This window comes from Paroedura picta, chromosome 9, assembly GCF_049243985.1.
Source record: "Paroedura picta isolate Pp20150507F chromosome 9, Ppicta_v3.0, whole genome shotgun sequence".
In the NCBI taxonomy this organism is placed as follows: Eukaryota; Metazoa; Chordata; class Lepidosauria; order Squamata; family Gekkonidae; genus Paroedura; species Paroedura picta.
The window spans coordinates 27,566,391-27,593,169 of NC_135377.1; the positions used below are offsets into that span (position 1 = coordinate 27,566,391).

The following is a 26,779-nucleotide window of genomic DNA, read 5'->3' on the forward strand; positions in this document are numbered from 1 at the left end:
ACTCAGCCAAGCAAACCGGGCTGACTCTTAAGCAGCTTCCAGCTCGCCTTCTGGGGGCAGCGACAGGTGGTGGGGGCTGGTAAGTACGTCTGAATACTTGACACTGAGGAAGGAATCGGGGGAAATCTGCCTTGGGAGGCACCAGCTCCAGGACTTAGGGCCATTTCCCACGGCGATCTTTGTTGCAAATTGTTTGCGGAATGAAAAATCGCCATTTAAAATAGTGGAATTCGTCGTTTTGCACACCTGGCTTTGTAGTGGAATCAGTTGCGTTTTTTAGCGTTTCCCACAGGCTTCCGGTCTCGGCAGAAATCGCTAGAAAGGAAGCGCTATTGCCAAGCTTGTCCCGCCCCTGGCCGTCAAGCAGCCAATGGGCAGCCGTTAGCATGCTCCCAAACAGCCCCTTTCCCTTTAAGAAAGCTTTTTTAAAAAAAAAAACAGACCCATAGCAACGAATCTACGTAGATTCCTTGCACTGGAGAGACCCATCCAGCTGCCTAATGTGATCTATCGTTTGATTGTATGATCGTTGGCACGCTGGCTCGAGTGATAAAAAAAAATTCCCCCCCCCCCTTCTCACGGGCTCGATTTTCGGCTGAATTTATGTGTAAAAAATAAAGGGACTTTATTTCAGCAAACGGGCTTTTATGTGGTTTGTGCTTAGTGACTAAAGGTGAAGGACTGAAGCCAGGGAAGCCTCTAAACAGAAAGAGGCTCGCCGGTGCGTTTATCCCCGCTCGCTCCGAGAAAAAAAAATGGCGATCGCTTCGCCGGAAGTTTGGAGGAGAGATCCAGGGGGAGGGACTTTGAAGAACCAGCTACAATGGTAACGCACAGGTCTTTAGCGCTACTGTTGCAGATTGGTTGCAGGAGTGTATCGCTATCCGGAGGGTGAATCCAGTTTTCTGGATTCCCCTGAAAGCGCCACAACGAAGCGCTTATTGCTGATCGGTTTCAGGATTGTTGCAGATTGTTGACGACGTCGTGCGTTATGGCAAATTAGTAGCGTTTTCAATCGGCAACCATTGTGCTATTTTTAAGCCGTGGGAAATGCCCCTTAATCTCAGAGAGGCTGGGGAGGGGACGATACAGCTAGGTTTGCTCCCTAAGCTATTGAGGGGCAGAGGGTGCTGTGTCCTCTACAGCCTAGTCGCCCACAGGCCTGGGGGATCGGGCTCTGCTCCAGTGTCTCCTCTGCACAGACACCACGCCTGGTATGGTACACTAATCCCCTCCCCATTTGCAACAGAAGGGTGCTGCTATGGGCCTAACAGAATTCCCCAACAAGATGCAGATATTTGGCAGCAGCTGTCTCCACGAGGAACTCAGCTGCGTGACTTAAGGTAAAAGTTGTAGCACCTACCACGTTCTGTCAGAATTCCAAAACTGCCCACAGAATCAAAATGGTTGGGGACCCCAGTCTATCCTGACATACTGACGGCAGGATCACAGCTATAGTATGTGAAGCATTGTGTACACTCGTGGTGCGGGGCCATTATTGTTAGTTCATGCCTGTGTCCTTTGCAATGGCAGAGGTTCACGAGGTTACAAGAGCAGAAGTTCAACCATGGAGCTAGCTTGCCCAAGGCCTCTGTTTAAGCCCAGGGCTTCCTTGCCTGAATGCAAAACGGGCATCATAGCCACCTACCTGGTAAAGCCGTGGCGGGGAGAGGGACGGATGTGGAAAGAATGATAAGCCTGTGCTGCATAAATTATTATTAGGGAGTATTAGTCATAGCAAGCAGGGTTGTAGATCATCTTCCTCACTTAAATGGAAAGAGCCAGATCACAGATAAAGTAGCCCTCACTTGGATAGCCCAGGCAAGCCCAATTTGATCAGATCTCAGAAACTGAGCAGGGCTGACCCTGGTTAGTAATTGGTTGGGAGATCTCAGAGGACTTGGGTGGTGGTTCCTGCAGAGAACACTAGGGGTCATGCCACAGAGCTAGGAATTGGCAGACTAACTCTGAACCTCCCTTATGATAAATGATACAAATTAAACACCGGTTTTAGAAAGAACTGTGCAAAACAGCGCTCCAGGTGGGGTGCAGGATAGAGTCCTGGACACAGCCTTGGATAGCTGGGACTGGATCACACAGAGCAGGGGTAGTCAACCTGTGGTCCATGGTCCATGGACTACAATTCCCATGAGCCCCTGCCAGCATTCTCATGCCAGCATGAGAATTGTAATCCATGGACATCTGGAGGACCACAGGTTGACTATCCCTGACACAGAGAATTTCTGTGAAAGGATGGGGTCAGTTTTGCTGCAGACCTCAGACATTCCCCAGGAACAGCATTTTGGACTAGAAGAGGTAGGGACAAGGGCCTGCTTTGCGGTTGGAAGAGTATTTTAGTAGATTTCCTGGGTATTAAGTAGAGAAAGGAAGTATTTATTCTGTCCATGTTGTAAAATATACTCCACTGCCGTAGTAATCACAAACATATGAACATATGAACAAAGGGTATCTAGGCTATGGAAAATGTGCCTAGAATACAGATTTTGGTTTTTAATAGCAGTCAAATAAATTCATACAGCTACCTTATCCTGAGGCAGACCATTGGGTTGATGGAGATCAATATTGTCTGTTCTGATTGGCAGCAATTCCCCAGGATCTCTGGTAGAGCCCTTTCATGTCAACTGCTCCTGATCGCTGGAATGGAACTTGGGGCCTTCTGCACACGGCCAATGTTCTATCACGGCCCCTCGCACCACTAACCTATCAAATTGCAAAAATGAGAGGAATTTCAAAAGCAGTTTGATTTAACACTGGGTTCTAAAGTCAAAAACAGGTCAAAATTCCGCTTGAGTAGCAGAAGCCCTCTTTGTATCCTAGGCATTATGCAAATGCAAATATTGCTATGAAATCCAAACATAATTACTCATCCTGTACACTTTTAGCATTAATTATAAAAGAAAAGTAAATGTAGCTCTACTGAATTCTGTAATTAATTTCTGCTACTCTGAGTTATTTTAATACTGTTTCTAGAAACTAATTTTCCAAGTCATAATGCGTAGATTTCTTAGCACTTGGCTTCTCTCCCGCTGCCCAAATAAGGACAATATAATGTGGACGCTTCCACATTTTCTGAGCTGCCTAGATTTTGCAGAATATAAACAATTGTGCCACCATATTAGATTGTTTCCTCTTTTTGGTTCCTGTGGTCTCCTTTGTTCCCCCTCAGAAAGATGGATTCTCTGGATTCAATTGAGGTCGAATACATAAAGAACTTGCAAAAACAAGTGTGCTTACTGGAATCTGAGGCATCATATCTATATCCTTTCAATAATATGGTTTTTAAAAATATATGTGTGTGTGTATAATAAGTAATACTTTGTACATTTAGAAAAAACAGTGTTCTGGAGAACTGAAGAGCCAGGTCCATTCTGCAGGGATTGCAACTTGCTGATCTTGCAAAAATCTGTAATTTTCCATTGGAAAAGAAATGGAAAGCCTTCTGGTAATATTACAGAATGTGATTGCTCAGTTCTCCAAGCAGTACCATGTAATCTGAACAGGGGTTTTCTTCTATATTTGGATAAACAGGGCTTTTATGTATACCAATCACGTTTTTTTATTGTCCACAGGAATAAATGTAGAGGCAGTATTAGGTGAGGAACAGCAAGGACAGCTTGACCTTTGAGAAAAGTATAAAAGGTCCCGCGTCTGATCTAGCCAGTGGGCCATCATTCTATTTCATACAGTGGCCAGGCAGTTACTTCAGAGGACCAGGGATTAGGGGGGTGGTCTCCTTTGATTTTGCCTTGCTTCCTTGCACTGGTAGGCTTACTGCATCTAGAGATGCTCTTTAGTCACTGTGGCCTATCACCATGCCCTCCGGGAATGTCTCATCCCCTTTTCAAGTTACCTGTGCAGGTGGCAATCAGACGTCTTCTGACAGAGAATGCTAGATTTAATTTTTCATTGAATGGAGCAGTATTAGAATACATGGGCCTATGAAGTTACTTTATACCCATTCAGATTTTTGGTCTCTCAAGTCTAAGATCTCAGACCACTGGTCTGTCAAGTGGCTTCCACATCACCACAACATATTCCTTGCATCATATTGCATTCTCTCCAGCATTATCTCTTATTTGCTCTTTTTATGTATTGCATCAATATTTTATGTATACCACTATTAATATTTTAACAGTTATATAAGCCTTGTATTATCAATGAATATTTACACTGGAATTTATCCTCATTTGCTGGTCTTTGACTGTAATAATAAATAAATGGACAGCCAGTTTGGTGTAGTGGTTAGGAGTGCGGACTTCTAATCTGGCATGCCAGGTTTGAATCTGCGCTCCCCCACATGCAACCAGCTGGGTGACCTTGGCCTCACAACGGCACTGATAAAACTGTTCTGACCGAGCAGTGATATCAGCGCTCTCTCAGCCTCACCCACCCCACAGGATGTCTGTTGTGGGGAGAGGAATGGGAAGGCGACTGTAAGCCGCTTTGAGCCTCCTTCGGGTAGGGAAAAGCGGCATATAAGAACCAACTCTTCTTCTTCTTCTTCTAAATATTGATATTGGGTGCATTAGCGTTGTACAATTTAGAAGGATTTTAAAGAAAAGAGCAAAGATCACAAGGAAGAAAATCTGATCCAGTGAATAAATGTGAAACTAGTGAACTGTTCTTCCAACATCACATATGTGTCTTAATCATGCATTATATACCAGAGAGAGGGCTAAAAAAGCCACAAGTATTCAACCAAGAATTACCAGAGAAGCTGAAAAAATACTGCAGAAAATGAAGGTAACAACCTAAGTGTTCACAATGTTCTCACACATTTCCATCTTGACTAATTCTGTTTCAGAACCTGTTAAATATTGGACTTGCACACACGTTTTTGCATGTGTATCAGAAATGTTGGGGACTTTCTTCTCCAGCAGCCCCTCCGGATCTTCCACAAACGATTCATCAAGTCGAGGTCCTCTTTGACATGCCATCAAGTGCTGTAGCTGGGGAGATCAGGAGGAGTGCATTTGTCTATGTGGAGAAGCAAGCTTCACACGTGGGGCTCTTTTTTTTTTGCCCCCATTTCCGTGACCGGTAAAGGTTAATTGGGCATGCTCACAAATGGTCATTTTATAAAAGTAATGGCTTCTTAAAATTAATCACTGAATTTATAACTTCTGCAATTCTCTTTGGAGAAATAGGACTACGATGGTAATAATAGTCTGGTCATAGATGCCTGGGTGAACGAATGCATTTTGGAAGGGATTTAAATGTTCTATACCTTGGAATAGATAAGAGTATAAGCCTAAACAGAGTTCCACCTTTCTAAATCCATGGCAATCAGTGGGCGTAGAAGGGGGTAGCTGCTTAGGATGGCACAGATTATCTGTTTTTCTGAACTTGCTCACTCCTGTTATCTGGTGGGCCACAGAGTATAGCTGCCTCTTAGGAAAAAAGCAGGCTATTTTGCTTAAAGGCAGGTACTGCAAGCCAGCTGGAAGGACAAATCTACTGAAGGCAATTTCTGATAAGTGAAACAGAAAAAGGAGGTGTTTAGTTGTAGAACCCACACACTTTCGCTGCTACTCTGCCCACTCAAAGTGAAAGCCGCAGCCTTTGAAGCATTTCACTTCTGATTTAGACTACCCAAGTCTCTTATTTTAGATTGTCATCTATTATTTCTGGGGATGGGTCTGCATATAGACCTTTTATAGCGGGCAGGTTTGGCCCAATCCAAAAAGAGCAGTGTGTATAGTAGCTTAAAACCCTGTATTTCAAATAGGTGTTAAGGAGTTGATCTGTATCTTTTGATGTAAAGGAATTGGAGGCTACAATCAACGCAACTCAAATAGAAATCGTTAAGAAAGAAAACAGATGCAAGATGTTTCAGACTGAAATACAAGGGATACAAGGACATCTCCAAACACTGTCTGGTAAAAAAAAGAGAGAACTATTTCATAGGTTGATATCCTTATAGGCATTTCAGTTTTTAATTAGAGATGGGCACAAATCAGTTCACAAACTAAAGTTCATCATGAATTTTGGCCAGTTCCTGGTTCATGAATTGATGGTCCTAGAAGGATGCCAGGCATGAACATGAACTTTTATGCTGATTGTGAATGGATACATTTCCAGACTGACTGTTCTGCTCAATTAAATTATGTACAAACTCCAAGGCAATGGGGGATGGAATTCTCCAGCCTTGGAAACACCAGCAGGAGTCCTCCGAAGCTTAACAGGCACTGCTGACTGCCAATAACAGAGTTCCCATTCTGCTCTAAGGGATCAGAAGTCTAAATATATATGCTCAGCTCAGCTCCACACCATTTTGTTTGTCTGCAGTTACACAGAGAGGCAGAGAACCTGTTAAAGGCCAACTGGCAGAGCACACAAGATATAGAGGAACTGGAGTGAGTAGTTGTAAGTTCCTGCATTTGTGCAGGGGGTCGGACTGGATGATCCTGGAGATCCCTTCCAGCTCTATGATTCTATGATTGTGAACTCCTTTTCCCTGCTGGGGTTTGGGTGTTAGATGGACTCAGGCTTCATGGCCACGCAAGAGAGGTCAGGCCAGATGACAGCCTTGAGTAACCAGTATTTGGGGGTCAGCATTGGTGAGGCACTCCATCACCAGCACTTCTGCCAAATCCTCTGCCATTGTACACCTGGCATCTCTGCCACTGCTGACAGCCGGTAATGTGCTTCCCCCTGGTTGGCCTCTGAGGCAGAGGTGCTGGGCTGTGGCTCTTCCCCCTCCCCATCTTCTTCCACCTGCTGTGACTACCCTTAGATGTAAGCGGGAGGGAGAAGTAGCCGGGTGGGGGTACTATAGTTGTATGTACTAGCATTTAGAGCAATAAATTAGCATTTGAATCTAGCAAAGGAGATTCATATGTTTAAAATGTCTATACTTGTATCCCTTGCACTAGGACCTGGCATAATTAACATGGGGGGGGGGCTCTCTCCTGCACTATGGGGGGGGGTACATTAACAACACAATGCTAACTTGATAGACTTCATCCAAACTTGTATTTAAAACAAGAGAGAGAATTTTAAACGCCTAGCAGTACTGAAGGGGGGGTAGAAGCACTTAACATTCATACCAAGATAGCTACCTGACAGTAAATGTAGTTGGAAAAATCTCTTGTTACAATTACAAAAGCCATGCTCTGTCCAAAACTGACCAATAAGGAGAGACCAACCACACAGCACAAAATAAAACCGTGCTATAACAATATCCTCTTTTTCTCATTGGGGAACACATACTCTATGATTTCCAAGAGAAAAATTAGATTTTTAAAAAGGTGCAGAGTGCAGGCACAGAATTTGATCCGGGCCTTTCCTTGGCTTTGATCCAGAAATTGCAGCTGGTACAAAATGCGGCTGCAAGGGTCCTCACTAGAACACCTTGGGGGACCCGTATTCAGCCAGTGCTAAAATATCTGCAGTGGTTACCAGTGTGCTTCCAGGTCAAATTCAAGGTTTTGGTTTTAATCTTCAAGGCTATACGTGGCCTGGGTCCTTCCTATCTGCAGGACCACTTATCTGCTTATGCCCCCCACAGAACACTTCACCCTGTGGGTACAAAACTGCTGGTTGTCCCGGGTCCCAGGAACATTCACCTAGCCTCGACCAGGGCCAGGGCCTTTTCAGCCCTGGCCCCAACCTGGTGGAATGAGCTCCCAGGAGAGCTGCGGGCCCTGACAGAACTATCAACATTCTGCAGGGCCTGTAAGATGAAGCTCTTCCGCCATGCTTTTGGTTGAGTCTGGGGAGGAAGAGCTGTCCCAGGATTTACAAACTGTAGATCTTGCCTAGTGGAAAGCGCTATGTGAGGTCCACCTGGTTGTGCCAGAGTATGGATACAGTAGGGTTTAGGTGATCTACCAACTGGGATAGGGGAGGGATATTGTTTCCACCATCCGTTGGATTTTTTAGATTGTACTATTTGGGGGGGGGGATTGAGGGGTTTTTATGGAAATTGTTGTATTTTATCTTTTACCTTTTTGTAAGCCATCTCGTGCCAACTTTGTCGGGAGGGGCAGGGTATAAATTATAAATAAAGGCATGCCAACTTGACTTCTCCAATAATTAAAAGTAACCTGTGCGTGCAGAAAAGGTAATTAATAAGACTGTCAAGATTTTAATGTGTGGAGTGAAACTGATGATGTCCTGCAGATACAAATGCGCAAGAAAAATTGGTATTAACAGAGGATGTCATGAATTTGAAGAAACTGACTGCCGTCTCCACTCAGGATGTCTTGCACAAAGAAGGAGAACTGTTGAACATTCAGAAAGATCTAGAGCAAACTGTAAATACGATGAAGGAAAAAGAACATAATATTAATCTTCTAGAAACTCAAGTAAGCTGGTTCTCTTTCATCATAAATAAATCTTTTCAAAACTGCATTTAATGTAGAGGACTGGAGTTTTGAATGATTGAGCTTTGGACCCCTTTTTGGTGATTCATAACACAACAGGCAAAGGAACTAGATTTCAGTTACATGGAGGATTTTTATTTGCTTAATCAAAGTATCTTTATTTCTCAGAATACAATTTAAATTGGTGTGCTTTAATATACACCAGTTTTAGACCATCAGATTAGAATAAATTTGATTCCATTTTTAAACCAAACATTTAACACAAACTGTTATGGAAAATGTGATTCTATGTTTAAAAAAAAGAAAAGAACAGACTTCCCGAGACCAAGACCTGGTTCATTTCCTGAAGGATTCTCCTGCAACTCTGAAGCTGCCATGATCTCAGATAAGGGATATTAGTAATCCTTTGATGTAAAGCACCTGATAGACTGTTTGGGAATTTCAATCTTCCTCATCGGAAAGGAATTCCTCCTTTTCCCCTTCTTCCACTTTACTATCTGAATATATGTCTGGATCCCATTAGGAACTCTCTCTCTGTCTACTATAAGTTTCCTTCTTAGGTGCCTTAGTGCGACAGCCAGGACTTCCTTTAGAAGAAACAGAAGGACAGAAACTGAATTGATCTCTTGCATCTCCACTCTGGCAAAAACTGGCAATTTCCTCCTACATGATTTGTCTAATCAAGATTAATAAGTAGTCCAGGAAGAACACTGAGGGTCTCAATCCCAGCATATGAATAGACCTGATGCACCTGGACCCAGTTGCCTCTCTGACTTGTGTTTTTGAGAAGCAGCTTGACTGACTCTCACTGGGTTCTGCATCATTTTTAGGATGTGGAGAAAAAAGCACTGCAGCCCCCTGCAGGTCTGTTAGCAAGGGTGCTGACAGTGGGCACAGAAATGGCAGCCGTGGGCTCCATCAATAGAGAGGAATGGTGTCTCTTTGCGGGAGCTTTTGAGGCTCTGTATACCAGGAATGACTGCTGAGGCCATTCCTGGGTGATCTATGCCAATTGCATTGGTGCTTTGCCTGGAATCAGTGGTGGAGGGATTTCTAACTCTCCTTTTGAGATGAAGTAATCACTGCCCTCATCAACTTCTGTGTTAGAGCAGTCAAAGGATGTGCTGTCTAATGGCTGCCTGGACAATGGAACCTCTCCTGGCTCTTCAGATCTTCACCTGCAATCTTGCAGTGGGAGCACAAGAGACAAATCAGAATAGGAGGGAAAGGGAGAAGCTAGTGGGAAAATTAGATAAAGTAAGTATCCAGGCATATGGAAGACTAATAAAAGGAAATGCAGTTGAATAGGTGAGACACAGCCTGTTCCGTGCTTTTCTCTCTGTTGAGGCAGGAAAAGAACTTAGCACATGGGTGCCTCCCATAATGGAGACAGGAAGTTTTTAAAAAATTGTTTCTGCCTCCCTGAATGGAGGGTGGGAATCACCCACCAAGTTGTCCTCTGCCATAGAGGGAGAACACATCCACTAAGGGCCTTTCCTACAGATTATTTGCCTTGGGTTCAACACTGTTGGAGAATGGGGTTTTTTTTGCTTTTGTTCCAGCATCAGGACGCATTTGTGGACCTCCTGCAGTTTGTCCGGCTTTTTCCCTATTTTATCCAAAACCATTCTAATGCAAAACTTTGGGAAAGATTGCAGCAAAACTTGGATGGCTCTGAATGAGTGGGAAAGTTTGGATATTCCTGGTCCCCACCCACATGGCAGCCATTTTTCTTCCACTGTGGCCATTCTCCACCCCGCATGATTTTTTTTTAAGAACTGAAAAAAACCTCAGTAATGTGGGAAGGAGTTGGCAGTGTGAATCCTGACGTGGAAGCCACAGGAAAATCACAAAAGCCAGTTGTGTGGGAAAATGCCTATATCTGTATTGACACAGAGTGGAATGTGGTGAAAGGGTATGCCTTGATAGATTAACATAACTCAATCCTGCAGGAGAGCCACACATTAAAGCCTTCCACATTGCTAACAGTGTATTGTAGTGCAATATCCTAGCAGCACAAGTGCAAGCACATGGCAGAGTAAAACTTTAAAAGTAAAAGTAAAAATTAATAACAATCAGTTGTCTGGATCCTTATGATAAACAGATTGGGAAAGGCCCTACTTTTTTTTACTGTTGGTAGGATTTAATTTTAAGCATCAAATGACCAGAAACCTGGTGCAAGAGTGGTCAGTTTACTATTCACATCACACCTATAATGTTTTTTTATTCAGCTTCAGCAGCAGAGTCATAAGCTCCAGGATATGGAAGGAAAACTTGCAGAAAGCAGATCAGAGTGCATACAGATGCAAGAATCACTCCAGCAGCTAGAAGAGAAGTACCTGACTGGTGGCCAGTCCACACAACAGCATATTGTTCAAGAACTCCGGTAGGGACATTTAAGCACATCATCAGTCTTTTGGTACTTCCAGAACAACTGAACATCTACTTTTCACACTAAAAGGCCATTGGCTTGCTTGTTTAAAAAAGCACAATACTACTTTTATCATTTAGCAAGGGGTGAAGGAAAGAGAAAGCCACCACTTAGAATTCCCATTTAACATCCATATTTAGATGTCACATACCTTCTAATGTTAGATGATGGAAAGGAACATGAATTGGACTGTTGCCTTAAATTGCATCCTAATGTTTACAACTAGGGATGGGCACGAACTAGTTCATGAGGCAAGATTCTGCATGAACTTGACCCAGCTCATAACCCCCAAACCAAAGTTTATCATTTATCAGAACAGTTTGACTATTCAGACCATTTAAAACCTAACAATTGAGCAGGGTGAGTCCACCCATCAGCTGCTAGGTTTAAATGGCTGACAGCTATTTAAACCATGTGTTTTACCCGGGGAATTGCTGATGGCCACTGTGGGATGGTAGGTGAATCTTCTCCAGGCCTGGCTGGATTCTGGAGATTTTTGGTGTATGTGTGCGGGATCATTTGGACATGAAATTGGGATCACTGTGGGTAGGCAGGTAGCTGTGAGTTCCTGCATTGCGCAGGGAGTTGTACTAGATGACCCTGGAGATCCCTTCTCACTTCCAGGAGGAGAGGAAGCAAAATGGACTGGTGAAATGGCTCAACTGTTTCAACCTGATAGTGTACCTGGCCCACCATTAGGCTAAAATGGCTGATAAACATTTGAACCCAAAAGTGTGGTGGATCTATCCATCAGATGTTAGGTTTAAATGGATGCACACCATCTAACCTGTCTGTTTCATTCGCTCTCCACTTCTAACAGCTGACAGGTGCATCTGTCCTGCAGTTAGCCTGAAATGGTTATGAGCCATTTCACCAGGCGGTTTGACTTTGCCCTGCTTGGCCAAACCGAACATTGAAATTGCTGTCAGCCATTTAAACCTAACAGCGTGGCAGGTCTCTGCCTGTCAGCTGTTGGGTTTAAATGGCTAGCAGCCTGACAGGAGCACCAGCCACCTGCCAGACATTTAATTCTTCCAGGGTGATCCCCCCATTTCTCCTCGCTGCAGTAAGCCCTAGCCAGATGAATCTAAACTGTTTGTGTTCATTCCTATTCTCAACTGTCGCATATGAAATAGTTTTGGAGAATTAAGTTTTGCTAACAGTGTCCAATTCACTGAAAGTACATTTAAAATTGCCCTACTTTTGCTTAGCTATGAGCAATGTAATGTGCTTGACTGTCCCCCACTCCTAAATACTCCTTTTAGCAGATCTATATGAATCAGTATTTAAACATTATTTACACCTAGAGAGGAGGCTGAAAAATTAAGGCAAATGCTCAAAGAGAGAAAGCTTTCAGATGATGAGGATAAATACTTATTCAACAAGATGGCAGAAGACTGTGGACATCTGATAAGAAAAAACAGCTTTTTACAAACCCAAGTGCTGGAAGTAACCTGAAATCTAAGCAGGGTAAGTTTCTTCCTGCTTCCTAGGAAGTTAGCTTCTCATCTTCACTGTCTTTCCTTGGGAATCATTAGAAAAGATCACATTGTAGTTCCCTTCCAAAATCTTTTAAAACCTACAAAACACGCCCATGTGTTCTTATTAATTTGTTGGAAATGCATGCATATATCTAAAAGCCTCCTATAATAGGTTTTAATGTTTCAGCTAATACAACTACTTAAGTCTAAGGCAGTAGCTTAGCGAATCAAAAGTATAGGTCCCAGGGTCAGTGCACCATGTGGAATGCTATCATATTCCAAGCACTAGCATGAAAGCAATACTGCCTTAGTTGCATCAAATGGATGTCTACTGGCTTATGACTACAGCACACCTCTATGTCATCTCCTTTAAAAGTATTTTATGGGAAATGGACCACAGCATGAATTGGCAACTAATTTATACTTCTGCAGCAGTCATGAAATGAACTATTGGCTGTGCAGCAACTGCAGCTAAATGTATTGAAAGTAGAACACTAGTTTACAAAGCAGTGACATTATAATAGACCCGTTGAATGCAATAGAATGACGCTAAAAGTAGTGAATTTCCATTGTGGCTATCCAGACTCTGTATTTGGTTCCTAAGGAGAAGCATGAGGGTGTATTGAGAGGTAAACTCCTTGGGAGTAGCATTCTGAGCCTCAACAGCAGCCAAGTTGTGAAACAGCCATAGGAATATAAGCTGAGATACTTTCTCCAAGGACATATCTGCAGGGACTTTTTTCCGCCGCAAGCTCTGAAATATTAACTGCCTTTGATCTCTGTAGACCAATCAACGTGTACACACAATCTGTGTTGATTTCATAACAACTGGCAGAGATAAATTGCCAGGAAATAGCATGGGTGGAAGAGTCTATGTATCTATTGCATAAAAGCATGATACTTTGGTTTTCCTGGTACTGATCCTTATCATTCTGGCTTCATCATACTGTAACAAAAAAGTGGAAGCATGAGAACATGACTCTTTCCCTCAAAATTATTTTCATATAGTAGTTTAGTATAGACTACAAGGGGAGAAGACAAGTAGCTTAGTCATGTAGGTGAGTCTTGTATGCCCTCAACCATCCTGTGCTGCGCAGGTTTTGCTAATGTATATTCTAATTCATGGAAATGCTATAGGAGAAACAACTGAGAGAAGAAGAAAATACTTCCGGTTCAACACGGATATCTGAGCTTGTATCAGGAAAAGAGGAAGAATGGCGTCTTGAAATAGAACTTGCCTACTTGAAGACACTCCTCCAGGACAGCAGACAGAGAGTTATTAAAGCACAGGATAAGGTCATTGCACACAGCACACTTCAACTTTGAAGGATGAAAATGAAAAGGAGAGCACTTGACCAATTAAGTTTTTAATTAATAAGTTTATTTAGCACTAACCTTCCAAATAAATAACCTGAATGGAATTTAGTTGGACATAGCCACTTAGAATGGCATTCCCCATATGCTTAGTGAAGAGTGAGCATTGTGTATGGCATGAAAGTTGTGATGAATCATGTGCTAGTATTTCTCCACCTGTCCATCTTAGTCTGTCTTCCCACAAGCCTAATTTAGTCTCTGCATACAGCTGTCTGATCCTTTTCATGGCTGCCTGCTTCTGCTTTTCATCCTTATCTTATTAATTAAGATCATTTCCCCTAATTACAAGGATGGTACACAAAAAGTTTAGAGAATCTGGGGGAATTATACCCAAGACGCCTGTGTTTCATACCTCATGAAGGTATTTTTCAGGGCATGTACATCTCTGTCCAGCATGAGATGTACAATAAGCATTTGTAAACGTTACAAAACTTCACAAACATAAGACAAGTTTACCACCAAACTCGCTCTAGCCATCTCAGCTCACATTTCCCTTTATGCAGCTCCTGCTTCTGATCTTATTCTTGTTGCATTGAAGAACTTCATTATAATTTTTGTTTTCTTCCTGTTAATTTTATATCCTGAAAGGCATTCAAATTCTTCAATATGTTCTATTACATACTGTAGCAATTTTTGTGGACGCAAAATGTTAAAACCATATCTGCATAATGATAAAAAAAATTCTGTCACCCACTTTAATTTTTGTCTTGCCTAATGAGTAGGGCTCTGTCCCCTTTCTTTGTAGTTTACTAAAAGGAGCAACAGCCACTGCAGGAATCTGTTTCCTAAATCTATAGGTACTTTTATCATTTTGGGGATTTAAGGATTCTCAGATTTGGTCGACTTCACTACTGGAATATACAGTGATTGTATTAAACAGTCTATGATCTATGAAGTGTGTTAAAGCTAAATTTTAAATATGCTAACAAAAGCTATTGGCTGCAGGTAATATATCTCTGGCAAGGAAAAGTATCTGAGGATCAAAGTGAGTACTCCCTTCAGTCACAACTAAGAGATTTAGAAAGGAAACAGTCTACCATACAACAAGAGAATTCCAAGCTTCAAAGAGAAAAGATTCATTTGGTGGACTATGTTTCTCATTTGCACAAACAAGTAAGTTTGCAACTCCCTCCCCCCATATTCCCAATAAGCAAGCCAGTGGGTTTACTCAAGGTAGTAAATTAAATACATTAGCTTGTATTAGAAGTGGAGGAATTTACAGAATGGATCTTTCTCTACGTTTCACAAGTCAGCGACTGTTTGTCCTACTGATCCTGAGGCTTTTTAGCCCAATGACCCTTCATCACTGTAGTTTCCCGGTCCCTAATGGCAACTGCCAGGGGATTGGGGAGGGGCTTACTGGGAGCAGGAGAGAGGCCTAGCCTATGTGCAGGCCTAGCAGAGGGAGATCTCTGCCTCCACCAAGGATCAAGTAACTCATTACCACACTCTGTACCATGGTTCATTTTGTTAGCAAAACTTTCCTGCCCAAAAAGGATTTCAGTGGGGAAAAAAGGCAAGCTGTTTGGGGAAGTGAGTTCTGCCAATCTGTTCCATTAGCTTTTCCAATGGATCAACGTGCTAGTTTTACAACAATCCCTATTAAGCATAGTAACTAATCTTCCCATTTAATTTGCTCTGTGCTCAAGATGCTTGAGCTGTGTGCTTGTCAAGCATTCAGGCTTGTATTGGCTGAAGACCTGCCTCACAGCCTACAAACCCTCTACTTGTGCATGGCCCACAACTACTGAAACTATTTTGCCCAAAGATTATTGTTAATTAATACTAAAGGGGTTTTATTTTTTAAACTAGGTGTATAATGCAATTGAATGTATTTTGGGAAGGCTGGATAGACAAATTCACAGGGCATTTAAAGGGACAGTGAGCCTTAGCATTCAGAGTTCACTTGTAGCTTGTAAAAGGCATTTAAAAGGAATATATTCCCTTTAAATGCCTTTTCCCCTCCTTCACTGAAACCAACGGAGGATGCGGACAAATTCAGTGCCTCTGCCTCAAATAATGCCCCCCCAGCCCAAAATATCTCTGGATCAATTCTCCATTATACTCTGTGGCTATCATTATAACTATAATGAACTCCATAAGGTATAATTGAGCCATACCAATTTGGGAATCCTGAATATTTGCTTAATCCGAAAACTATAGTTATTGGGATTCAGAACATAGGAAAATACCAATATTTTGGGGGTTCAATATACCTGAACCCCGCCCCCTGCCATTTTTGGCTCACCCCTGATTTTGTACAGAACAGTCTGCATGTCACCGCATTCAGCTTTCTATAGTGCAGAATTTTTTGCTCTGGCCCCAGCGTATGGCAGGTTTCTAGACAGATCTGGCCACCGAGGCTCAACAAGGTTGCTTAATGTGTTCAACCCATAGGCACCGTTTCCTGGCAATTGTCTGTAGTGTTGTCCAAATATTATGTATCTGCATTCTCTTAGAAACTTTTTAGAAGGCTCAAGTCCTCCCCAAATATTATGTAGACAATCAAAGACTATAGATTTCATTTTTGTTTTTAATACCTTTATTGTGGTACACTGAGGTAACATCTGTTTCCATTACCCAGATTGCTGAAAAGGAAAGACAGATCCATTGTCTCTACAGTCATGCCAATGGTTTGTCCAATGACATTGGTAATTTGAAGTCTCATATCGATATAGCGGCTCATCTGCAGAAAGAAAACAAGAGAGTTCTCTAGTACGTTAATAGAAAACAACTCAATAACTTAACTTTGTGATTCTTCAGAGTGCCAAATAGACCTCTCACACTCCCCCAGGCATGTTGTACCATCAAACATTACATATATTCAGGCCCTGGCTGAATCTCTCTCTTGGCTGGAAGTTAAATACAATAGGAAAGTATTTCCATTAGCCAGGTGCTCTGCCCTGCCGTCTGCCATCCTGGTAGGCCGTTTTAACAAAGTCCTGTTAGCAGACTCTGTCCTTGTAACTCTGGAGAGGTAGTTCATTGAACATGAGCTTCTTAGGTGCCCTTTTTATATATTTGCAAGGACCAGGTGCATTCTTATTCAGAGATGCCACTGAGAGCACAGGCAGATGAAAAGTCAGATTCCTCCTGTGGAGTAGAAAGGCCCCCCTAGTCAAGCAGGTTGCCAAGTATTGTGTACGCATATATAGCTCAAGGGGAAGACAGCTGAAGCTATAGCAGTGATGATCTAGATGTGCTTTATTATCAGATTTTAAATTTGTATTTTGTGATTTTAAATTTGGAGATTCTTTTACTTTCTTTACAGTATTTCAGTAAATGCTTGTTCTAGAAAATGTTTGCATCTGGCCACAGTGCTGTATCAAATAAACTTACTTACTTAGTTAATCAATTATTAAAGTTTGCTGGATAACTTGAAAAAAATCAAGCCATCTTTCTAACAGATCTTTTGTATTTTGAAATGAATTAAACTAGGCCTTTTGGTTTAATTATAATGTAAAGGAGATGTAGATGTCTAGGTAAGTGGTTTAATTAAATGTAGGCAGACCTTTGGATAATTCAGGAATGACCACTCACTAATTTGAAAACAGTATTATTCGTCTGTTCTAAATTATATTATTTATCAGATCTATTTCCTGCCATTCATTGCAACCTGTCTCTCGATGGGTTACATAGTAAAACCCCACATTAAAACCACAATTCCTGTTAAAATACCTATTAATAATTATATCAGAAAGCTGGCGATAAAACTATCAACCCCTCCCCACAGCCAGTGCGGCTGCCTCTCAGTGTGCCAAGGGGACTGCACCTGCCGACAATCACCAACGACGACCTGGCAGTATCTTCCAGGGGGCTTGTCTGATCTTCCATGCCCTGGCTCAACCAAAGACCTGGTGGAAGAGCTCCATCTTACAAGCCTTGCGGAACACAGGAATTTCCCACAGGGCCCTCAGCTCGTTCTACCAGGTTGGGGCCAGTTCTGAAAAGACCCTGGCCCTGGTTGAGGCCAGGCGAACTTCCCGGGGGCCAGGAACCACCATTAAGTTGGTACCCACAGAGCATAAAGCCCTGCAGAGGGTGTAAGGCGACAGGCAGTCCTGCAGATATGTGGGTCCCAGACTGCAAAGGGCCTTAATGGTCAAAACCCAAACTTTGAACCTGATCTGGGCAACCAGTACCCAATGTAATTGCCTCAGCACCGGCTGGATATGGGCCCTCCAAGATGTTCCTGTGAGGACCCCAGCAGCCACATTTTGCAATTTGCAAATGAAAGGAATAACATATTTTTGATGGCAGGAAGGAAACAGTCATTTCAGATATCCATATTTAAATTCTCTCTGCTATCGTAGATAGCTTCAGAGGGTAGCTGTACTGGTCTGCAGTAGAACAGCTAGATTTGAGTCCAGTAGAACCTCAGCGACCAACAAGATTTTTGGGATATAAACTTTTGAGGGTCAATGCTCTCTTTTATCAGTTAAGAAGTGTTGGTTCTTATATGCCGCTTTTCTCTATCCGAAGGAGTCTCAAAGCGGCTTTCAGTCACCTTCCCTTTCCTCTTCCCACGACACCCTATGAGGTAGGGTGAGGCTGAGAGAGCCCTGATATTACTGCTTGGCAAGAACAGCTTTATCAGTGCTGTGGTGAGCCCAAGGTCACCCCAGCTGGCTGCATGTGGGGGAGTGTGTAATCGAACCCGGCTTGCCAGATTAGAAGTCTGCACTCCTAACCACTACACCAAGCTGGTATCCAACAAAGGAAGCATTGTCTCTTGAAAGGTTACCTCAGATTTTGGTGTTCTCCAAAGTGCTATTGGAATCAAATTTAGCTGTTCTGCGATCTTTAGGTTTTGACAGGCAGCAACAGTTTCCCACTTATTTAATAGTTAAACGTGACCAATCCAATAAACTATCACCAACACCAGTACATGGAACCCCACTGGAAGAAGGCAACCTTCTAATTTAGTTTGTTTGTAGTCATAAGTCCTTTGAGCACATGAGGATGCCTCATACCTATAGATGTGAGAACCCAGGAGAAAGTTCTATGAAATATTTTCTCTTTTAGAATGCATACAAAGTTTCATAAGCAAGACTTAACATTCAAAAAGTGTAGCATGAAAATTCAGAGGACTTTCCTAATTTATCCAATGGAAAATTTAAGAAATTTTGGGAAGTACTAAAAAACCTTATACTGTAGACATATACAATCTTTTAAAAAAACGTTGTTTAGAAACAAAATTGGCAACAGTTAATGTTCTATAGGTTTCATAATATTACATTAATGGGCTCAGTGTTTTCAATATTACAAAATTTAGCATATTAAAAAATGCTTCAAGTCCTGAAGGTAGCATTGTGACTTGAGTTTGTCAAAATAATACACTTTCTTACCTACATAAATTGTTTTCTATCGTCACCTTTTATTTCTTTCTACATCTCATGTAGTAAAAATTACACTCATAGGCCACAGTAGCATAAAATGTAACAGTTTGCAATTCTACGTCTTATTAGGTATATTTGGAGTTTTTAACATAGAAGATACTTAAACCTTTAAATTCCATAGATATGCCAATAGTACATTTTTACATGCTCACTAAGTTATAAATGAGGAATTTCATGTAACTCTTCATGAGTTTAGGCAGGCTCTCTATTACTCACTGTGCACTAACTCAAAGAGAAATGGACTGACCCAAGTACCTTCCTCATACAAAACATGTAATTTTGCCATTGACTCACAACCTCTACACAGGGACTCCACTGACTGGTATTTTCTACAGTGTTCTTTCTGCAGAAAAATGGGATATCAGGTAAGTTCCCTAAGCTTCTTGTCCAGTAAACTGAGCAAATATTAGAATCATGAAATAGAAGTGCATTGCAAGAACACTAGAATGCATAATTTAAGCATGCACAGAATCTCAAAGGTGGGATTTCTCTGAAATAAACTCCTACCTTTTCTTGTAAAATCGGTAGCATCAAGAACTTTTTTTCAAAGTTTAAAATGATCAGAAGGTCTTCTGTGGACTGCCAGACAGTAGACTTGACCAGGAAAAAAAACTCTACCGGATACATGGAGTGCCAATTGCCCATGATTTTGTAGTATTCCAATAATACAATCAGAGTAAATCAACATTAAGTTTGAAATAGATAAAAATCCCCCAACTACAGCTGTTGGAAACTTAAGTTTGACTAGACAGATAAGCTGGAAATTCAAAATTCAGACCTACCAATATCCAGGGTCAACTGAAGAATGTTTCAGTACTTCTACAAGCATTCTTTGCAAAAAATATAACCCGAACAAAAAGCACAACAATTCTGTAGTGTACCAAGTGTATATTTCAATTTACTGTATGCAATCTAACAACAAATTTGGTCATAATTTACCAGATATACATAAATGATTTAAGTAGCAAAAGGAGATTCGGTTTCAAGAGAAGAAGTAAAATACATTAAGAATGTAAAGCCAGGTCCAGTTTAAGCATCAGAGTAGTATATTCTAATAAAGCAGATTTAGGTGAATTTCAGATTTATATATATCTATATAGATAGATATATCTATAGATAGGCAGGTCTACCAATCAAACTATTTTAAGGGGGGGAAATGGGGTGGAAGAACCTTTATACTATAACTTACATATTCACAGAGCAGAACATTTACTTAACGTTTAAAATACTTCCCATTCATATTATCTTTCCCCACTATTTTCTACTTTGGACCCCACCAGAATTACACATTACTCATTTCATTCTAGAACGAGAATAAGTTGTATTCAGTTTTTTTTTAAAGACCCAAGAACTACCCAGCTGTCAAGTTTACAGTGATGTGGAATCTACCAATGAAGCATTTGGATAGAAAAGTTACAATTTAATACCCATATAATTCAGTATCTCTGTTTCATCCTGCAGAAACAGTGTCTAACATTAAGCCATTGTTGTAATGAAATAAGGGATAATAAAGCTGTCTCTTTAAATATAATATAATATAATATATATATAATATGAACTTTGATCAGATGAGCACCATTAAGATTCTATCCGTCAAAGCAATTAAGTTTACCACACAACTACCATAATTTAGTTACTGATATAAAATAGGAAAATATACTCATTTTAAAGTTAAAACTCAAATATGGTGCCCCCTCAAATTATTATACAGTACTGTCACACTGGCCTAGCTGTGTTATGGTAAATGCTGTGCATATTTATTCATTGTGACATAGTATATTGAACGCAATGACACAAGTTCAAGTAGTTCACTTGCATTCAGACTAGATGAAGTTGAGAATTCTAAGCATAAAAAGGTGCAATACCCTCCCTTCCCTCAGAAAAAAAAGGCCTGAAATCATTGGTACAATATAACAAGTTTAGAAAAGATTTATGGCTACAAAAATTCAAGTTTCAACATCTCATCCAAAAACAAGCAAAGAGCACTGGGGATAAATAGCTCTATCAATTATATTAACAAATACCAAGATTATTTTTAAAAAGATTCCAGCAAATAAAGCTGCCAAGTTAATGTTAATTTGTTTGGTATATAAAAGAACCCCCAAAGTAGGAGAGAAGCAAAGACTTATTTTGTGTTCACTTTAATGAAGAGCAATGGGGCACAAGAAAAAAAAAGACAGCCATGTCTATTTTTTTCCACATAACAGAACTAGGCAAAAGCAAACAACTTGGGTTGAACTATTTAAATCAAATTTTAAAAGTCTGATGACATTTACTGTTTCTATGACACTCTTCTTCAGAATGTAGGACTCTAAGCTTTGTGATGGACTGAGGTATACAGTAGTGAATAAAAAGGATAACCCAATAGGAATAGTGCTAACATAACATAAATTAATAACACTGGCAGCCATGCCAGAAAGTGTCTAATATAAAATATTTAAGTGGCAAGGAGAAAACTACTTTCATTCCAATCACAACCCTCCTTGTAATTTAAGTCATTATTATGTATTTGGTGAAAAAGTAGTAGGTTTTTGCAAACTCACAATATCAAAACCAAGGAAATTAGTAAATTAAGTTATCATTGATTAAGTTCTCCAGGAGCTGGAAGATAAACTATTTCCTGACCAACAGCCAAGCAACATAGATCAGTTTTATCAAGATGCTGATATTTTAAGGGGAAGGGATTTGTGGCAAAGCCCATTTTCAGGAAACAGAAATTATTAGACTAGTCCAAATTAGCCACATTTGTTCATGAACTATGATTGGATCTGAGGGAGCCATCTCCGTTATTTCTAAACAAGATTGCAATTTGCTTCATTCATGTTAAAGGACACATGAATGCGTAACGCAAGCATAGTTTTTACTATGCTTTAATAGGAACCAAATAGCTATATCCTATAAATAATAAAAATACATTTTTTTCTTTTGATAATTGACTGTAGATGTGAGGACTCTATAATTCAACCAAATGGCTGTATGCTATACAGTCCTGTGCAAATATCTTTAAAAAAATTAATAATCCTTTTTTGCTATAAGGCTTTGACCCTACAATTTTCACAGCAACATAACTTTTATCCAGCCTGTACCATGTTTTCCAAGCCTTCAGTCAAGAAATCTACATGGTCAATCCATATGATGTCCAAACAAAGCATCCAGAAGGCCATCATGCCCTGTCAGTCTTCTAAAGGCACACAGATTTCCCCAGATTCATCCCATCGGGTCTGGTCATTCTGTTCTTCCACATCATCAGGCAGTTCTTCGTCAGCTTCTCCCACTTCATTTTCCTCAAATTCTTCATCTCGTGGAAAATCTGTGTCCTGAACCTGGTCTACTCCCTCTTGCCCTCCTGATTGAGATTTATCTGCACAGTCAACACAAACACCATAACGACGAGATCCATGTCTTATTCCAACACTGGCTGCTAGCATGAATATCTTCTTGCATACCATACATTTGTACTTTTTATCCTTTTTGTGAACCTGAAAAAGAAGGGACAATAAGTAAGTGGACTTTTATTCAGCTCCACTGCTTAGTAAATCTGCTTCTCTACAGCTAGCAATCCTGAGCACTCTTTCAATAATAGTTCCTGTTCTATGCTGCTTATCCTGGAACTTTATTTCCTTGTTTTACACAAAGTGCTGGAAACACACAAGTGGTTGACATTGTTAGATGAAGGTCCTGGTCTCAGGAAGAAAAGCTTTTGCAGTACTTATACAGGCCTTGTTTCTTAATATGCTGTTTTGTACAGTATTCTCAAACCTTGTTTTATTCTATAATAACAGAGTATAAAAGAATAAATGATTGAAAATCAAATATTTATTTTTGATGGATAAGCACTAGCAACTTAGCTGCAAGACTGATATTAGCTTAGTTAACCAGACCTAACAATAAAGTATAAAGAAGCAGTAAGAGTAATGGAATTAATCGACAGAAAGGTTTCCTTAGAAGCGCTGAAACATTTTCTTTTTGGGGACTGAAAGTACAGACATATCAGCACCATTCTATAGTTACCAGGAATGTTGCTACCTACATGTTTCTAATCTTAGTAGAAATGTGTTCCATATCAAAATTATTTTTCACAGAATAAGGATGCCGAACTGGAAGCTGAATCAAGCATTCATAAGACAGATCAGAATTTTTTCACTATGGAAGTTTTGAGAAACAAAAACATGACAAGCAGTATCTATCAATGCAGACTTCAGTGGGAAAAACATAAATATCTATGGTCTATTTCAAATATTACTAGAGGTAAAAACATGTGTAATTGTATGCTCTGTGGAGTTCCAGCTTATTACCTACCAATAAGTGTACCTGTACATTACACACATTTTAACATTAAGATGGTGCAATCTGTTCAGAGTGCTTATACCCTCAAGTTGGCTATTTAATGAAGAGAATATTCCTATGGAAACTGCAACATTCCATGTAGGTTTACAGCAATAAATCTCCTCTGCTGTAGACAATGCAGGAGAAATTCTTTAGGTCAAGAGTTAATTAATGACAAAAACAGTTCCACTCTTCTATGCCTGGAACAAAGATGATATTTTGGCTTCACTGAAGCCAATTCAGTTATTCCAAAGGTGACAAGAACCAACATTCATCTACATGTCAAGCACAAGCTTTCCTGCCTAGAATATCAGAAAAAAATCTACATGATTTTATCTCACATTTGTGTGATGAAGACATACATTGAGATCCCAAATCAAAATGTAAATACATGTGGCTATAGAAATGTGACACAAATTGCAGGCCAAATCCATTCAGCCCAATGTTACACCAAATTCTGGAGTTCTTGCATGATGACCAAAACCTGAAGTCTGACCAACATTTGAATGCTGCATAGGCACAGTTATTCTGTAGACAGATGGATATGTGATCTCAAGTCACCCTTCTATAATCTAGTTTCTTAAAGCAGTTACTCCAGTGACTTATGGATTCCCTTTCCATAGGCTACATGTAGTCGTATTAGCTCTTATACAATCACCATTCTGTAATAAGTTCCAATAGTTCAGAAAGTAGGTTCTGCCTAAAAGCCTGCTCCACCCAATTAAAAAGGAGTGGCACAGGCTAGTCCTACACAGAGCCTTAAGAACTTACATCAGGCACAAAGCAACAATGTGTAAAATGGGCCCACTGCTCATTTGGGTAAGCCCATCAAAGAACAGGAAGTCTCCAGATCAGCAATAAGCAGCATTGGATGCTGAAGTTCCTGAGCAACAGAATTGTTAAGCAGACATGTGGTCATCCCTCTTCACCTTTGTTAGGCACTATGAAATGAATAGCCTGTCAGCAGCTGACACAGCCTCTGGAAGGAGAGTACTACAACAAGTAGTGATAAAGCTGGAATAGAACTGATGTTGGACATCTTTATGTCAAATGCTCTCCCTCCTCAGAATCAAAAAAGAATGCTGTCCCTTACAAGGGTTCCTTCTGTTCTGAAGAAGGGAAGGCACCTTGTATCACCCTGACATGGGAGAGATAATCTCCTGTTTTCTTCTGTCACTGCCTTCTTGCTTCCTGAACTAACACATTACTTGCAGTGGATGAATGTTTAATTTCAGGAGTTAGTAAACTGAGGAAATGGGTGGCTCTGCCCAAAAGACAGGAAGTCTAGAAGAATTTCAGTCCTGCCTCCTTGACGGACAGATGATAATCACCCACATCAAGATGCCTTCCCTTTCTCAGTGCAGAAGGAACCCTCATTAAGTACCCATGTTCCTGTCTCTATAGTACCCTCATCTGATATCCTGTCAAACTCACATATCTATCTGCTAATGATTTTGAGCTGCCTTTTATATATATCCTTGTCCTTGTCATGAGATCCAGAAATATAGCTATTTACAATTACATGGTAATAGTGGCTTTAAAAAAAAATTACAAGTTTTTTTTGTGTACAGCCCTTCACGATTGACCTTTGTAAGAAGTCAGTTTTGATTGCTTTTACTGATAATACATTTGTAAATTCCAAAACATCTCTACAACTTGCCCCCCCCATCACATTTCTCAATAGAAAAGCTGTATTGGAGAGCGCTGGAAAAACAGCAGTGAAATATCTTTAGTTCTAGGTGTATCTGCAATGCTGTTTGTAGAACTCAAAGCCATTTATACATTTAAATTCAAAAAATAAGCTTAAACAGTAACATAGGAAGTTTAAGCTTAATAAAGTGGTATTGCATACGTTTCAATCCCCTCTTCCACACACAATTTTATTTCCTTCAATGTATATCTGTAGGAACACTTAGACACACACACAATTCTGTAGTTCTGAAGTGGCTAGTAACCTGTTCAACCATTGAGGCCACCCACAGACATTCTGGGATAAAAGCCAATATATTTTTTAAAAATCAAAGTTGCGACAGTGCACAAAGTAATTTGACAGTGGTTCAAAACTGTATATTGATTCACTATCTACAACAAACTCTTTTCTATTCATCAGCATAGCAATTGTAGAATGTTACATACCAAGGAATGTCTCTTCACGTGTTCTCTACGAGTAAACAGCTTTCCACAAATGTCACAGCTGAAAGATCTAACTCCTGTATGAATGAGCAAGTGTCTCTTTAGTGTTCTTCTGTATTTGGCTACATAATTACAATGTGGACACTTCAGTTTGTTCATGATTAAGGATGAGTCACCTGAAACCAAAACACAACCAGTTTAGTATGAAGCCAGATGAAGCCAGTATAATTTATTAAATATTTTGCTATTCATAAATATTACATTTGCTGATTATTATTAGTCTACAAATTAGTAATTAGGAGCATGTATTTTAAAGAAGAATACAAATCTCATTTTGGTTATGTGCCTTGCTAAGACCATGTACCTTTAAAAGATTGGTTGTAAACATGTATAGAGAAGCTCACTCGCTTAACTGCTCTAAGAAGATTCATTCAGCTTGCAAGAGCTGATGCGGGCTGGTTTTTTATATTTCACTGACTGAATGCCATTAAAGAAACGAACCGGGAAGTTTCTGGGTTGAAATGATGTTTTAGGCATTGACTGCATTTGGGTCTAAGTAGCTGAGTTAGTCCAAGTTTTCGTTCGGTGTGCTGATATTAATTTGATTAACAGAAAATGATGTTTTAATGTTAGCAATTTTAAAAATCTCATCAACAAAGCTTTATGAAAATGCCTGGGCAAGTCGAAGCAGTGATGTGTCTGAATGTGGGCTATCCAATAATACATACACACACATAAAAAGAAATTATGTACCACATTAATACAGTTGTGCTCTGTGGCATTTGTGATTCATGCTGAACTTTAGATCAATAAGATGGAACAGAAAAATTTTCTGGTGCTACTATGTGGAAAATGCGCACTTCACATATGCAAACATAGTCTGTCTATAGTTGTCAGAACTGATGTGCTGAAAAACATTCACTTTGGTTGGGCTAAACGTGGAATATGAATGATGACAAACCCCAGTCGTTCTACATGAACTACGTAAGTATGAACATGGTGCATTTATTTTGTTAACATTATTTCATTTTAAATTTCTGGAAAGCTCATACCTCTGCCAAGGATAGAGAGCAAGGGACTTGGCTGTAAGTGTATACCATGTAAAAGCAGCATATATTATTTACATTGACATATTAAGGATGCTTTGGATTTCAGCAATATACAAAGATTGTGTTTGTTCATGACTAAATTTGGCTGGCCTGAACCAGGCAAAAACTTCATTTCCACATGTAAGCAAACATGCCCTAATACTTACAAGGGGTAAAGAAATATCTGTATGACTACTAT

The 26,779-nt window shown here is 40.3% G+C and overlaps 2 protein-coding genes across 8 annotated transcripts in view; one reads left to right on the plus strand and one right to left on the minus strand.

The window, feature by feature from the left end:
• LOC143844647 (uncharacterized) overlaps window positions 1–26,779 on the plus strand; it is a 26,881-nt gene continuing 102 nt past the window's right edge. The window contains exons 1-9 of one of the 7 annotated variants that reach the window (XR_013234063.1): window positions 11–79; window positions 2,604–3,277; window positions 4,686–4,764; window positions 5,786–5,900; window positions 8,146–8,330; window positions 10,580–10,734; window positions 12,087–12,249; window positions 13,398–14,747; window positions 16,219–16,998. Coding sequence is in view for 4 of the 7 variants with exons in the window: in XM_077352063.1 (XP_077208178.1) it covers window positions 3,192–3,277; window positions 4,686–4,764; window positions 5,786–5,900; window positions 8,146–8,330; window positions 10,580–10,734; window positions 12,087–12,237 (771 nt within the window). In the remaining 3 variants the exon portion in view is untranslated. Of the gene's footprint in view, window positions 80–2,227; window positions 3,278–4,685; window positions 4,765–5,785; window positions 5,901–8,145; window positions 8,331–10,579; window positions 10,735–12,086; window positions 12,250–13,397; window positions 16,999–26,779 lie in introns of those variants that run through there. The other 6 variants (XR_013234064.1, XM_077352063.1, XM_077352061.1 and 3 more) reach the window with 6 other exon arrangements.
• Window positions 20,777–26,779, minus strand: part of ZBTB10 (zinc finger and BTB domain containing 10) — a 27,060-nt gene continuing 21,057 nt past the window's right edge. The window contains 2 exon segments of the mRNA XM_077352058.1: window positions 20,777–22,512; window positions 25,496–25,668. Of these exon segments, the coding sequence (XP_077208173.1) occupies window positions 22,207–22,512; window positions 25,496–25,668 (479 nt within the window). The 3' untranslated portion in view covers window positions 20,777–22,206.